A 15725-nucleotide genomic window follows, 5' to 3' on the forward strand; every position below is an offset into this window, starting at 1 on the left:
AATTTTTTTCCCCCCCTGTCCCGCCGAAACCGAGGAAAGCATGCTGGGGCTTGTAGTCTTTGCGGGGCCCTTCCCTAGGTCCTCCGCGCTACTCCGTCGGGTCCCGCCTATTTTCTGCTCCCCTGGAGCTTTAGGCTCGTCTTGGCCCATTTGAAGACCAGGAAGTTGATAAATCGCGAGGCCCGCTGCTGAGAGACGGTGGCTCGGGTGGGACAATCGCCAGGGATGGCGGAGCGTAAGGATGGAGCGGGTGTCCGGGCTGCTTTCCTGGACGCGGAGCAGAGTCCTGTGGCTCTCCGGCCTCTTTGAGCGGGGAGCTGCCCGGCAGCCCCGGATCATGGAAGAGAAAGCGCTAGAGGTTTATGGTAATTAATTTTACCCAGGGCAGCGTGTGGCTTTGTATGTGGAGACGGGGGTAACAGGGGCTTCACCTGAGGGCTGGGGGTGGAAACTCCGGTTTTTTCTGGGTTTCGGCGGAAAGCTTGGGAAGCCTTTTCTCCGGAGTGGGGAAATGTGGGTCTTTCTGGGACTGGGGCTCTTCCCAAACTTGGGGCTAAGCCGAGCCTGGAGGTCTTAAACGCCTCATTTCCCTCTCATGCCCTAGTGCCCTTCTCAAGACTTCTGGGCAGAGCAGGCGTCTAGGGTGCTTGGTTAGGAAGGAACGCTGGCGTGATTGCACTACTGGTCTCCTTCCTTGCGTTCCCTAACCCCTGGATACACATTCCTCCTCCTGCCACCACCGAGAGCACTGCTGGGTGACTAACGAGTTGGGGACTGGCCCAAGGTTACAGCCGCTCTCATGTGCAAAAGAAAATGCAGAGATTCCCCCGAGAGAAGAGGAGGACAAGACTGGTTCCCTGTACCTGGGCCTCGAAATTAGAGTTTCTTATCACAGCCAAGCCTGGAGTGCAAAAAACGAATACACAGAAACACACATATAGTCACATGTGTTTGTTTTGTTTTTAATCCCTTGGGACCATATTCTTCCTACAGATGAGAAAACAAAGGTTTAGAATGGTTAACTACCCAGAGGTCACGCTGCCACTAAACCAACGGCAAAAACCAAACCCCGGATCTTCTGATTTCAAACTTCGTGCACTTTACACCATTTCACAATTGTCTTATGGCTATCTGTTTTTGGAGTTAGGTAGTATTGTTTTTGAAAACTAAAAAGACTGGGACTAACTAATGTTCAGAGATTGCTGCTGACTGAGGAAGAAAGATTTAACCCTAAGAATACAAATAAAATGTGGGCAAGGATTATGGGCCAGTAGAAGGAGGTCACGGTTGGAAGAGACCTTTGGAGCCAATCTAATTTACCCCTCTCTTACTAGAGGCAGGACTTAATCAGCCCTAGCTATATGATTATTGTGAGTGGAATGATCCCCACAACATGGACACATTCCTGTCCTATCAGACTTCTGTCTACAGCATCTCAGGACGGACGGGCACTTGGGGATACAACCTTGGAAGAGAGATGATTCTTGTCCTCAAGTTTATATTGAGGGAGACCTATGTAAGCAAAAACAGACTTTTTTATTATATGCAGTACCAACCAATAGACTTGAATAAGAGATACAATAGGAGGAAGGAGAGATCCTAATCTCTGATTGGGGAATCTGGAAAGAGTTTAAGGAGGAGTCACTTGAGTTAGGCATTGAAGTAGAAGTAGGTTCTGGATATATGGTGGGTAGAAGGCATACTAAACAGAGGAAAAGGAGCAAAAGAATGGAGGTGAGAAAATAATACTTTAGGGAATGGCAGATAGGTGGGTCTACAGGTTAGGGTTTGTGGTTTAAAGGTGAAAGTGCTGTCAAAAATAGTTTTAGGGGCACCTGGGTGGCTCAGTCGGTTAAGTGTTTGCCTCTTGATTTCATCTCAGGTCATGATCTCATAGTTTGTGAGATGGAGTCCTGTATGGGGTTGATGGCTTGGAGCCTGCTTGAGATTCTCTCTCGCTCTCGCTCTCGCTCTCACTACCCCTTCCCCTGCTTGTGCCATCTCTCTTTTTCTCTTTGTGTCAAAATAAATCAATAAACATTTAAAAAATTGTTTTCTATACTAGGTTGGAATTGGATACTGAAGGTTTAAATGTAAATAAAGAATATCTGTGCAGAGCCATAGAAGAATTTTTATCGGGGGAGTAATGTGAGAAAAGCAACATTTCTTTCTAAAGAAATAAATCCAGAGCTCTCAAATCAGTAGAAAACCAGAGAAGTTTAATGCAGGATGAAATTTAATATCAGGCTTAAGTAACATATAAAGAATATAATGTGGCCTGTATAAATGAGCCTTACAGGGAACATGCCTAGGATGAGGGGAAGCAAATTTCTTTTTAAAAAGCGGTGTTTCCCTGAGTCCCACGGTGATAGAACCTTGTGAAGAAGAAGCTTTTGTCTTTATTTTTCCTGCCTCCATTTTGAAATTCTGTGGCTGATCAAGTGATAAGCCCAGGAGTTGCTGGGGAGAAGTTGCAATTTGATTGGTTTAGTTTTCCCAGTAGCATTTCTGATTATAAGGGTGCTATAAATAATACAACAAAACCTCAGGCCTGAGAACGTTGTCCCATCCTACGTGAACTCCCTCTACTCTCCTTTCTGCCTCACCATTTTTGTCTCATTCTCCTTTTCCGTCTTCTACAACCTCAGAGTAGGAAGGAAATCTTGTCCTCTCCAAGGCCAACCCAGGCTCCCATATCCTTGGTCTCATTCCCTTCTGTTTATTTTGCCAGTCGTGCCCCCCCCCCCCCATATTTTCAGTCTCTTTTCTTCTATTTGGTTCTTCCCCTTGGGCTATATATAAAACACTCAAGTTTCCCTTACCCTTGTGATTGTTCTAGCTTTGTCCAAACCCACGATTCTTTTCTTTTCCCTTCCCCTTCCCTGCTGAAGCCCTAGGACTACATTTTTAGTTCCCACTCAGTTCCCCTTTTGCAAGCTGGCTTCTACCTTCATCCCTCTACTGAAACTGCTTTTTTACAGGTGATCTCCTGAGTGATAGATCCAAAGACCTGTTTCAGCTCTCGTCCACCTGAATTTTTTTGCAGTGTTTAATATTGTTAGCCACCTCCCTTTCCATCTCTGCTTCTTGCTTTTATTTCTCCTTCTGATCCCTGAATTAGGTACTTCCCACAGATCTCTTCTTGGGTCTCTCCCTTCACATTAGTGGTTCTCAGATTGTACTAAGAGGAACCTGAGGAATTTTTTAGAAGTCACAATGCCCAACCCATGCTACCCATCAGTTAAATCAGGATCTTTAGGGGTAGGGCTTTAACATCAGTTTTTGTTTTGTTTTGTTTTTAAAGCAGTTCTGATAATTCCATTGGTCAGCCAAGCTTGAAAATTACTGTTAAACTCATTCTTCGTGAATCTGTGGGTTCAACAACCACTGTAGCTTTGGTGTTCTCTCTCTCCCTTTTTTTAAATCAAGTTTTTAATTTTAATTCCAGTATAGTTAACTTAGTGTTATGTTAGTTTCAGGTGAACAATATAATGACCCAACAGTTCTATACATTACTCAGTGCTCCTCATAAAAGTACTCTTAATTCCCTTCACCTGTTTCACCCATCCCTCAACCCACTTCCCCTCTGGTAACCGTCAGTTCTCCGTAGTTAAAAGTCTGTTCCTTGGTTTGTCTGTCTTTTTTTCCCCTTTGGTTGTTTTGTTTCTTAAATTCTGCATAAAAGTGAAATCATACAATATTTGTCTTTCTCTGACTTATTTCACTTAGCATTATATACTCTCTACCTCCATCCATGTCCTTGCAAATGGTAGTATTTCATTTTTTTAATGGATGAATAATATTCCATTATATATACAATGCAATATCATTCTGTCTCACATCTTCTCTAATCATCTATCAGTGGATGCACTTGGGCTGCTTCCATAGTTTGGCTTTTATAAATAATGCTGCAATAAACATCAGGGTGCATGTATCCCTTTGAATTAGTGTTTTTGTATTTTGGGGGTAAATACTCAGTAGTATGATTACTGGATTGTAGGGTAGTTCTATTTTTAATCTTTTGAGGAACCTCCATCCTGTTTTCCAGAGTGGCTACACCACTTTGCATTCCTACCAAGAGTGCCCAAGGGTTCCTTTTTTCTCCACATCCTTGCCATTGTTCATTTCTTGTGTTGTTGATTTTAGCCATTCTGACAGGTGTAAGGTGGTATCTCATTGTAGTTTTGATTTGCATTTCCCTGATGATGAGTGTTATTGAGCATTTTTGTAAAGTTTATTTATTTATTTGGAGAGGGGAGTGGGCAGGGGCAGAGAGAGAGAGAAAGTATCCTAAGCAGGCTCTGCACTATCAGCATGGAGCTTGACTTGGGGCTCAAACCCACGAACTGTGAGATCATGACCTGAACCAAAGCCAAGAGTCGGTTGCTTAACTGACTGAGCCACATAGCACCCTGAGCATCTTTTTATGTGTCTCTTTAGCTTTGGTGGTCTCTTAAGCCTTATGTACCATTCAGTGTTTGCTGGAATGTTCCTTTGGGTTGCCCCTTAAGCACTTCAAAATCATTATGTATAAAATTGAACCCAGTTGCCCCAGCCCCACCCAACTTTCTTCCTGTGTTCTCCGCTTTTTTTTTTTTCTTCATTCTATCAGTGTTCTCCCAGACAGACTTAAAACCTGAGTCAGCTTCCATTTTCCCTTTCCTTGTCTTCTACATCCAAACGCTTGTCAAATTCTATTGATTCTTCCTCTGAAATGACTTCTCCATCTCTCGCCTCCTCTCCATTACTATTGTCATGTGCCTGTTTTGGGCCCAGCATTTTCAGCTGGTATCCCTGGGCTCTACTCTTAGTTCTGAGTCTACCAGCTGGTGGATGAGTTACCGGCTGACAGTATAGTGCTGTCCACGTTTACTCCCTTGTTCAGAACCTCTTGATTCCTTATTACCTGTGGCTGGGTGTAAAAGCAATCCTTGATGGTCTGGATGAATCTCTTATATCCTCACTTATGCTGAGTTCTAGGCAGACTAAACTTTTTTTTAATTAAAAAAAAAATTTAAGTAATCTCCTACACCCAACATGGGGATCAAACTCACAACCCCAAGATCAAGAGTCTCATGCATTAGCAACTGAGCCAACCAGGCACCCCTCAATTTCTGGTCCTTTAGTTTCCTTCAACCTTAAATGTCAGATATTGAAAAGCCACCCATATTTAAAGGCTTGATTCAGATCCTGCTTTCATAAATCCTGATACCACATTCTCCGACACTTCTTTCTCCACATTTCTTTCCGACACTTTTCTCATTCTTATATTCTCTCTGCAATGTTGGATCCAAGAAATGGGTGTGATCTAATAGTAATCCAAGAAAACTGTCTTCTCAAAAGGAAACTGGTAGTGAGATTTTCCGTCAGAAATCTGGGGAGTTACTGTGATATTTGGTTTTAAAAAAAGCAGTGTTTGGATTAGAGCTGGCAAAGTCATCCTTATTTAGAATATTCATGGGTCTTTCTGTTTTTTTTTTTTTTTAATGTTCGTTTATTTTTGAGAGAGAGGGAGACACAGGATCCAAAGCAGGCTCTGCACTGGCAGCAAGAGACTGATATGGGGCTCCAACTCAGGAACTGTGAGAGCATGATCTGAGCCGAAGCCAGACGCTCAACTGACTGAGCCACCCAGGTGCCCCTAGAATATTCATGTTTTAACATAACACCTTGTCTCTGATGATTCTATAGATTTGATTCGAACCATCCGGGACCCAGAGAAGCCCAATACCTTAGAAGAACTGGAAGTGGTAACCGAAAGTAGTGTGGAGGTTCAGGAGGTAAACGAAGAAGACTATTTGGTTATTATCAGGTTCACGCCAACAGTACCTCACTGCTCTTTGGCAACCCTTATCGGTAAGGTTTTATATGTAAATATATTTTTAATTCTAAGTTATTTTACTGATAGTGACCCTGAATAACAATTAGCATCATGTATCACACTTTACAGTTCGCACAGTATTTTCAGATGTGTATCTTCTGTAGTCCTCACAGGCTATGAGAGACTTTTCAGATGAGGAACCTAAGTCTCCGAGAGTCTAAGTGACTTGCTCAGAATCACATAGCCAGGAAACGACGAAGCTGAAGCTCAAACCCAGGTCTCCTGACTCCCAACGTGATACCTCCTTTAGTTACACCATGCTGTTTCTCTTTGGTATACACACCTACAACGGCTGGAGAGTGGGTGTGAGCCAGTCCTCCCCTCAGTTCTGGAGATTGGAGTGGGTGCTCTCAGACTGGCACTGCTACCGTCACCCTCTTTTCTAGCTGCTCTGTTGGCTTCAGTGAAGTATAGGCAGAAGTCCTAGTGGGAGAGGTGTTGTTTTTGTTCTTTGTTTTTTGTTTGTTTTTGTTTTTTTCTTTGGGGGTTTATTTTGAAGGCTGTTTTCTATTTGAGAGGCTGCATTCCCAGTATTTTGGAATAGTTAGCAGTAAGATACATAAGAGGTGTCTTTGAATACATACTTTGTTATAAAGAAGAGAAAGGACATTTATTTCAAACCAAAATGTTCATCGGTAGGGGATGGTTTAAATAATCAGTGCTGGTATGTATTAACAATGGAATACTATGTAGCTCTTAAAGAGAATGAAGAAACTCTCCATGTGCTGATATGCAAAGATCTTTATTACATAGTGTTAAGAAATAAAAGCAAGTGGGGGCGCCTGGGTGGCGCAGTCGGTTAAGCGTCCGACTTCAGCCAGGTCACGATCTCGCGGTCCGTGAGTTCGAGCCCCGTGTCGGGCTCTGGGCTGATGGCTCGGAGCCTGGAGCCTGTTTCCGATTCTGTGTCTCCCTCTCTCTCTGCCCCTCCCCCGTTCATGCTCTGTCTCTCTCTGTCCCAAAAAAATAAATAAACGTTGAAAAAAAAAATAAAAAAAAAAAAAGAAATAAAAGCAAGTGTAATATTGCTACGGTTGTGTAAAAAAAGGCAAAAGTAGACATTTGTATTTGATGGCCTATGCATGAAGAATACATAAGAAATGAATAGCTGTGATGGGGGTGGGTAGTAGTGGTGGTAGGAACGGGGCAGGTTGGAGACAGGATGGGAGGGAGACTTTACTTTTTCATATTTTTAAGTTTGTGAGCTATGGGACTATATTATCTATTTAAAAATAGATGTTTATAAAAAGGATCAAAAAGGTAAGCATTTTATTATTGCTTCCATGCTTGTGATTTCTGTCTTTTCTTTTCTCGCTTATTGATCTGGGATCCCTATTAGTGGTTTCTAGTATACGGGCCACATCTTGAGGGACTAGAGGGTTTGTGAATCCATAGGTAATATTGTAGTTATTAATATTCCATACTAGAAAAAGCGTTTTGGGGTGTTTGTCTGTTTGTGAAGATTTTATTTTTTTTAAAAAAAATTTTTTTTTCAACGTTTTTTATTTATTTTTGGGACAGAGAGAGACAGAGCATGAACAGGGGAGGGGCAGAGAGAGAGGGAGACACAGAATCGGAAATAGGCTCCAGGCTCCGAGCCATCAGCCCAGAGCCCGACGCGGGGCTCGAACTCGCGGACCGTGAGATCGTGACCTGGCTGAAGTCGGACACTTAACCGACTGCACCACCCAGGCGCCCCTGTGAAGATTTTATTTTTAAGTTACCTCTGTATCTAATGTGGGGCTGGAGCTCACAACCTGGAGATCAAGAGTCGCATGCTCTGCTGACTGATCTGGCCAGGCACCCCGGAAAAAGTGTTTTTGAATGCATACTTATCTTTTTTGTCATTGGACAGTTTCTGAATCGCCAGATTCCAGAAGTGCTGCTGCTCTTTTGATGTGAAGGGGGTGTCTTAAAATATTTTGGTATATAAGGGTTCTTAAACAGAGGGTCTGTTACTCCAAGAGTCTTCAGCAAATTGATTTTTCAAAAAGTAATGTTTATTTTGTGTTTTTTAAATTGCAAAAGTAATATCTTGGCAATAATTTGGAAACCCCCACAAAAGCATAAAGAACAAAATAAAAACCAGCTGTCATAAAAGAATGTGTGTTTGGGTTTAAAACTCCAGCTCCGTCAGGTCTGCCATTTTGTGGTCTTAGGCAAGTTACTTAACCTTTCTGGGCCTCAGTTTCCTAATCTGTAAAGTAGAGATAGTAAGAATAGCAACGGCATTACAAGGGTTAGATAATAGAAAGCTTGAAATAGATAAGCATAGGCAATTTTTTATTCATCATTAAATATTAGTTTTTAATTATATAGTCATGTAGGTCTGTGTTACTAGCACAATATATTATGTTTTATACCATTTAGACCACTTCTAGGCTTTCACAATTATAAATTATACTATGATGAACAACTTTATATGTAAATATTTTTATATGTCTCTAGTTATTGCCTCAGGATAAATTCCTTTAATTGGAATTATTGGGTCATGTGGTATAAGTATTTTCAAGCTTCTGGGTACATATTAGGAAATCCTTCTTAAAAAGTTTCTACTCTTTGAGGAATTAAGGAAATAATTCCATAGAAGAAAACAGTAGCATGTACAAAACATTTATCATAAACTTATAATAAAGAAATCTGGAAGAAATTACAGTATTTATTAAGGAAATGGCATCCAATATAATGGGATTTCTTACTGCTATTGAAAATGATAAATATAATCAAGGAATCAAAGTATCTGAGCAATGTATGAAAAAACTTAAATGCTAAGTTGAATTTGCATGATTATAATTATTGAAAAAACTGTGTTTTTGAAAGTCCATGAAATAAAAGTAAATGTAAAGACACCAAGATCTGATTATGGTAGATATTTCAGATCTGTACACTTCAGGTGTTGTTTTTTGTTTTTGTGTTTTTGAGAGAGAGAGAGAGAGAGAGGGTGCAAGTGAGCGTGGGGCAGAGAAAGAGAGGAGGGAGGGAGAGAGAGAGAGAAAGAAACAGGACTCACCTGAAGCAGGGCTCGAGCTCACGAACCATGAGATTAAGACCTGAGCTGAAGTCAGATGCTTAACTGGCTGAGCCACCTAGGCACCCCCAGATCTGTACACTTCTTGAGCAAAGTTTTGTCAGCTTTTTTTTTTTTTTGGCTCTTTCAATATGAGTTTCAGTTAGGACCCTTGCCTTTTTAGAGGCTAGTAGAGTAGTGTAGTACCATGTTCAATCGATATGATTGGAAAACTTAATAAAAAGAGTTCTCTTTCTGACATTTGGGAGGCATTTCCTGTGAGCAGATAGTACTAAACAGGGAAAGGCACCTGGGTGCATTTCCCTGGGATTGCTGACGTTGTCACCTACTCAGAATTATCCTGGTAGATAATTGCAGAGACAAAGGAAACTCAAAGGGGGTGAGCGGGTAAGGCAGAGAAACCAGTTGTTAACTATTTGTGTAGACTTAGTCCAGACAAGAATAGCTGGAGGCAGGTGTGATCCAATATGAAGGGCATAGGATTTGGAGCCAGAAGGTCTATATTTAGCTCCCAGCTGTCCACCTGTTAACTATATGATGTCAAACAAACCACTTATCTTGGTTCCTGGCTGTAAAATGAAAATGATAACAATAGTAATGGCTAATATTATTAGATACTTTTTATGTACCAAGTACTATTGTACTATTTTAGGCACATTGTGTAATTATTTATTACTTATAACACCCCTATATAGAGTGGTACTGTTATAATACTTACTTTATGGATAAGCAAACTGAAGTTCAGAAGAATTAAGTAGCTTGCCCAGGGTCACATAGCTAGTATGTTCTGGAACCACTCTTGAACCCAAAGAATCTATCTCAATAATGCTGTATTGCTTCTCTTGAGGATTTTGATGCTCAAGAAAGTGCTTTGTGAGTTGTGAAATAGTTATTATTTACTTTATGGATAAAACACCTACCAACGGTTAGTAGAACACATGAGAATGTTCAGATGGTGTACAGGTAACAGATAAAAGAGACAGAATGGGGAGAAGAAGAACTCTCCAGATAGGCTTTAAGGAGATGGTTTAAAGGGAAAACCCCTTAAAGAAATGATATATTGTGTTTAGAGTTCTTTAATATGTATTATGAAATTGCTGTGTTCTAGACTCGAAGCACTCCAGAACACTTTCTGTGCATAATAAGAACAATTCGATTTCTGTGTCTTGGCATGTTGATTTAATTAAAAATTCATTCCTTATTTTGAAGTGGGGGAAGAAGTAGAGCATGGGCACAAAAGAGTCTGTTCCAAGCCCAGTTTTAATTCCTCTTACAAAGTCTCAACAAGGGGAAAAAAAATCATTGAACTGTGACTTGGCGTTGGGGTGGCTAACTGAACTTCAGAGGAACTTGTTTCAGGGCAACAGCTCTATTTGTACATTGCGGCATAGAGGATTCCAAACTTGTGAAGTTTCTTGTGGTCCTTTTTAAGTGGCTCTTACTTGGTTTTATTTTATTTCATTTTTAAATTTTTTAAATTATTTATATTTGAGAGAGAGAAAGAGAGACACAGTGCTTGAGTGGGAGAGGGGCAGAGAGACGGAAGCCCAGAATCTGAAGCAGGCTCCAGGCCCCAAGCTGTCAGCACAGAGCCCGACATGGGGCTGAAACTCATGGACCACGAGATCATGACCTGAGCCAAAGTTGGATGCCCAACCGACTGAGCCACCCAGGCTCCCCTAAGTGACTCTTACTTGGTTTTAAATATTTGGGTGAGCTGGTCTGTTAGTGTTCAATAAAGTGTAATGAGTGAATTGACCTTTGCTTGAAGGCAAATCGATGCAGTAGAAAGGACCTAGGCTTTGCAGTGGTCTTGGGTTTTAGTCCCAACTGCCACTTTACTAGCTCAGTGATGTTGGGCAAGTTACATTGTGACCTTGGTTTCATAATTTATAGAATGGGTTTGGTAATATTTGGCTCACTGGAGTATTATGAGGAGTATATAAGACTAAATAAAAGTTGCTAGCATGGTGCATGGCTCAAAGGAAACCTACGCTGGGTTGAGCCAAAGCTGTTTCCAGCTACTGTACTGTATGGAGATATCTACACACAGCTGTATGCTTTTTCAAGAACTAATAAAAGAATAGATAATTGGGGCCATTTTTTTTTCCCCCTCTACAGGGCTGTGCTTAAGAGTGAAACTTCAGCGGTGTTTACCGTTTAAACATAAGGTAAGGAAGATTTTCTTGTTTTATAACTGCTTTATTGAGATTTAATTCACATTTCACACAGTTCCACCTGTTGAAAGTGTACAACTTAATTGTTTTTAGTATATTCACTGAGTTTTGCAACCATCACTACTATCAGTTTTAAAACATTTTTATCACCTCAGTAAGAAACCCCACACCTATTTCCCCAAACCTTCCCCTAACCCCAGCTAACCACTGATCTACTTTGGGTCTCTGTATATTTGTTTATTCTAGATGTTTAATTCAAATGGAATCATACATTTGTCGTCTTTTTTCACTTAAAATATTATTTTCAGAATTCATCCATGTTGTAGCATGTGTCAGTATTTCAGTCCTTTTTATTGCCTTACACTATTCCCGTTGTATGAATATACCATAGTTTATCTGTTGATTAGTTGACGGACACTTGGGTTGTTTACGCTTTTTGTCTATTATAAATTTGTTTGGGCATATGTTTTCATTTTTCCTCTACCTAGGAGGGGAATTGCTGGATCTTTTGCTAACTGTATTTAACCTTTTGAGGAACTGCTAGACTGTTTCCCAGAGCTACTTCACCGTTTTACATTCCCAGCAGCAGTATGAGGGTTCTGATTTCTCCACATCTTTACTTACACTTCTGTTTGATCTGTATTATTACTATCTTTTTCATTATAGCCATCCTGGTGGGTTGGAAGTGATAATTCATGGTTTTGATTTCCATTTCTCTGGTGGCTAATAATGTTAAGCATATTTTCATGTGCAAAAATTTTAAACCAAGTAAGAACCACTTAGAAAGGGCCGCAAGTAACCTCTCGAATTCAGAATCTTCTATGCCTACCTGGTACCAAACCAACTGTGTGGTTTCGCTGAGGTATTGTTAGTTCATGTAGGAATCGCAGGGTAAGTGCTTGACTTTTCCCCTTTATTTACCATTTTCCAGAGTAATAAGTCGTGCATAATTTAAACCAAAGTAAATGAGTATAAAGTGATTTTATACCTGTTGCTTTATTGTCTGGAAGAAGAGTTAGTGTCATGCCACTAGGGGAATTTATATGGTGTTTTGTTTTTTAAAAAAGACTGTTCTAGATGACCTCTGGGCTCTTTTAACCATAATAAGGTATGATTTTTTTTCACTCTTGAAAAACGTTTATCTCAGTAGTAAAATAACTTTATAAGAATTAGTTAATACACTCCACTGTTCTCTGGAAAGTAGACACGAGTTTATCATATAGCATGCTTTATTTGCCATGGGATTTGCAATAATTTTGTGGGTTTATCTCAGAAGCTCCAGTTCTTGGAGGTTAGCTAATCTGAGGGAGTGCAGGAGGCCAGGAGGGATACCTTAACTGATATTATACTTGAGAGGAAATTTAGCAAGATAACAGTGTATGAGAAAAAGGAGGATACTGACAACTGTATATTGTGATCCTATTTTTGTAAAATAAGCAAAGAAAAGAAACTTCCAACCTTGGTGTGTGTGTGTGTGTGTGTGTGTGTGTGTGTGTGTGTATAAAATCTATATTCCATTATTAGGTATGGAGAAAAAATATGGAAGAAACTACACGAGATTATTAGTATAGCTTGCTTGGGGCTTGGGGCAGGGAGTAAGTTTAGATACTTTAGGTACTAATTTGGGAGGAAGAGGTAGAGAGATCCATAAGTGAAATACGTTTGAGATCTCATTTGTGTAAACTTTTATTTGTATGTATGCATTTTAAAAAGTAATTAATGGGAATAACCCTGTAAGCCTTCCCACAGGTGACCAAAATTTAAAATCCTGCTAATTTCAGTCCTTGTTTTAGAGGGATCTGTCACTGATGTTAGAAAAAGGAATTGGGCTTTCATCCTTAGGCTCTTGAGTCCTCTGTGCATTGCACTTCACTCTTTATCGTAGAGTACTCTAAATGTTTTGCTTTTAATATTTTTTTCTTCCTAGTTGGAAATCTACATTTCGGAAGGAACCCACTCAACGGAGGAAGACAGTAAGTCAATCCTGACTCATTATTAGAAAGAAACAACTTCAGATAGTACTTCATCTTGGATACCAAGTTATTCTGCCATCCAACTATCTACGGGGTTAAAAAAGTGCAGAATTAGTTGTTAGCTCTTCCTTGAGGGGGAACCTAGACTTTTCAAGAAGTAGTTTTTCTGTAGGACTCTAGGTGAACTAGAGGTAAGATCTATGGATATTGGCTGGTTTAGGCTAGGAGCTGCACATCTCTGAAGAATATCCAGCTTTAGGGACCTTGACTTATAAACTCTAAGGAGGGCTTGATATTTTTCTTTGATGCAGGATAGAGAGCTATGTACTTAAAATTTAAATTGAAGGTCCAGAAAAGAATATGGACATTTCTTTTGAACTCTTACATCAAGAGTGCTTTTAGCAAATTATAGACAACAGATATGGGCCAGTACCTTAATTATATGAAGATCCATGCAGACTCATTAAAAAAAAGACCTAGTAGATGAAGGAAAATTCACAGAACTAAGAGATAAACATGGGGTAATGTTCTCACTCATCATTAATCAGGGATTATAAATTACAACAAAAATATGGAGCCATTTTCACTTCCTCTTTTATGTGTGTGTTTATTTGTTTTTCTTTATACTGTCAGATATTTTTTGCAAAGTGATAATTCATGTATTGTTGTTGACAATATAATTAGTTAAAAAATGTTGGGAAGTAATTCAGTGATGAGAATCAAAACCATGAAAATATTCATATCCCTTGATCTAACAATGCCACTTTTAAGAATCTTTCCAAAAAGAAGGGTGTATGTATAAAGGTGCTCAATGTAGCATAGTCTTTATAATTAATTTAGAAGACATATAATTTTTGATGTGTTAAATTACCCTGTAATTAAAAAAAAATAGGTTAAAGGGGGAAAAATAGAAAATTTCAAAATTTCATTTACTCTTTGTATGGAAATATGTGTATGGACAAAGACTAGAAAGAAAGAAATGAAAATAGTTGTAGAAGAGTAGTAGGATTATAGGGTGTAATTTTCTCTGTAAGTCTCCCTTCTAGAACTTAGGAATCACTAGCCAAAATAAGCTTTAATTTACCAAGGAGTTAAATTCTGTTTTAACAGGTTAAAAAAATTTGTTACTATATATTGACACAGTTCCTTTGCTAACTTCGTCTGTATTTTGCAGTCAACAAGCAGATAAATGACAAAGAGCGAGTGGCAGCTGCAATGGAAAACCCCAATTTACGGGAAATCGTGGAACAGTGTGTCCTTGAACCTGACTGATTGCTGTTTTAAGAGCCACTTAACTTTAATTGTTTGGTATATTTGTTTAAATTCTTTGTAAAATGTAAAGATTCATGTTTAATACATAGGTGATTTGTACCTCGAAGCATTTTTTTAATGGATGATTTGCAAGCAAGATTTAATTATATGTAGTACCTAGTTTGTTCAGTGTATAACATTCTCAGGATTTGTAACACTTAAATGATCAGACAGAAGAATATTTTCTAGTTATTATGTGTCAGACAAGTTGCTATTTTTCTGACTCCTCTTCTGGTACAACTACTTTTCATGTCAAATATTTACTGTGCCCAAATGCGTTCAATTTAAATCATTACTCTGTAGAATAAATAAAACAGAGATGATTCTTGTAATGACATACTTTAGAATGTTTTTTTATTGAATTATAAATTTTAGTGTAAATGTCAACTCAAAAGAAATTTAAAAGCTTTATTTTCTTATTAGAATGTAGAATCAGAAATCAGAGAACCAGAAAGAACCCTTAAAATCAAGCCTAGGCCCTGCTTTCCTTCAAGGACAGTCTGGGACCCATTTGTAGATGAGGAAGAAACATGGAGAGGGTCAGATATCATACATAATTTTGAAGATCAAGAAGTCCCCAAAGAAGTTTTGATTAAACCAGTCTGAATTTACGGTCTCTTCTTTACTTGAACTTTGTTTAGTTTGTTTTAGGGGCTAATGATATTTGAAGTGTAACAGGGTGTGGAAGGCAGCTGCCGAGATGTTCCCCAGTGGTCCTTGATTTCTGATGTTCATGCCCTGTAGAGTTGCCTTCGATGTTGAATCAGAGCTAGTAGGTGTAGCTAATCAAGAATCAGAGGTGATAGTGTGTGACTTATGAGGCTAGATCATAATAGGCGTTGTTGCATTCATCTTGATTTCTTGAATTGCTCACTCCTCGGGAATCCAGCCACCCTTCATGAGAACAGTCAAGCAGCCCTGTGGAGAATTCCACAAAGAGAGGAACTGAGGCCTTCTACCAACAACCAGCACCAAATTGCAAGCCATAGGAGTGAGCCATGTTAGAAGTGATCCTCCAGCCTCAGTCAAGCTGATATTTTGATTGGAACCTCAAGAGACCCTGAGCCAGAACTGCCTAGCTAAGGCGCCCAAATTTCTGACCCAGAGAAGCTGTGAGCAATAATAAATGTTTATTGTTTATACCACAAGTTTTGGGGTAATTTGTTGTATAGCAATAAGTAACTAATGCACAAGTTCCTAGAATGGAACTCTTCTGCCTTAAATTTAATTGAGGATACAAAGGGGAAAACAGGAGAACTTATTCCAAGGCTCTTGATAACCCTTTATCCACTTTGGGAATACAAGTTTTGAAAGAACAGAGAGGATTTTGTAAGAAGTTTAATGAGATTTTTCAG

General features: G+C 39.4%; 1 protein-coding gene across 1 annotated transcript; it reads left to right on the plus strand.

Moving 5' to 3' along the window:
* The first annotated feature begins 80 nt into the window (after positions 1–80).
* On the plus strand, positions 81–14707 carry CIAO2A (cytosolic iron-sulfur assembly component 2A). Its single transcript, XM_003987051.6, has 5 exons — positions 81–365; positions 5692–5856; positions 11031–11080; positions 13014–13059; positions 14234–14707. The coding sequence occupies exons 1-5, from the start codon at positions 242–244 to the stop codon at positions 14329–14331; spliced, it is 483 nt and encodes a 160-aa protein (XP_003987100.1). The 5' UTR covers positions 81–241; the 3' UTR covers positions 14332–14707.
* Positions 14708–15725: the final 1018 nt, after the last annotated feature.

The sequence above is a fragment of the Felis catus genome, chromosome B3 (genome assembly GCF_018350175.1).
Source record: "Felis catus isolate Fca126 chromosome B3, F.catus_Fca126_mat1.0, whole genome shotgun sequence".
Lineage (NCBI taxonomy): Eukaryota > Metazoa > Chordata > Mammalia > Carnivora > Felidae > Felis > Felis catus.

Coding starts and splice junctions, on each gene's coding strand:
- CIAO2A (XM_003987051.6), top strand. CDS start 242: ATGGAGCGGGTGTCCGGGCTGCTTTCCTGGACGCGGAGCAGAGTCCTG. Junction 11,081..13,013: donor GTTTACCGTTTAAACATAAG/GTAAGGAAGATT, acceptor TTTTCTTCCTAG/TTGGAAATCTACATTTCGGA. Junction 13,060..14,233: donor CCACTCAACGGAGGAAGACA/GTAAGTCAATCC, acceptor TGTATTTTGCAG/TCAACAAGCAGATAAATGAC.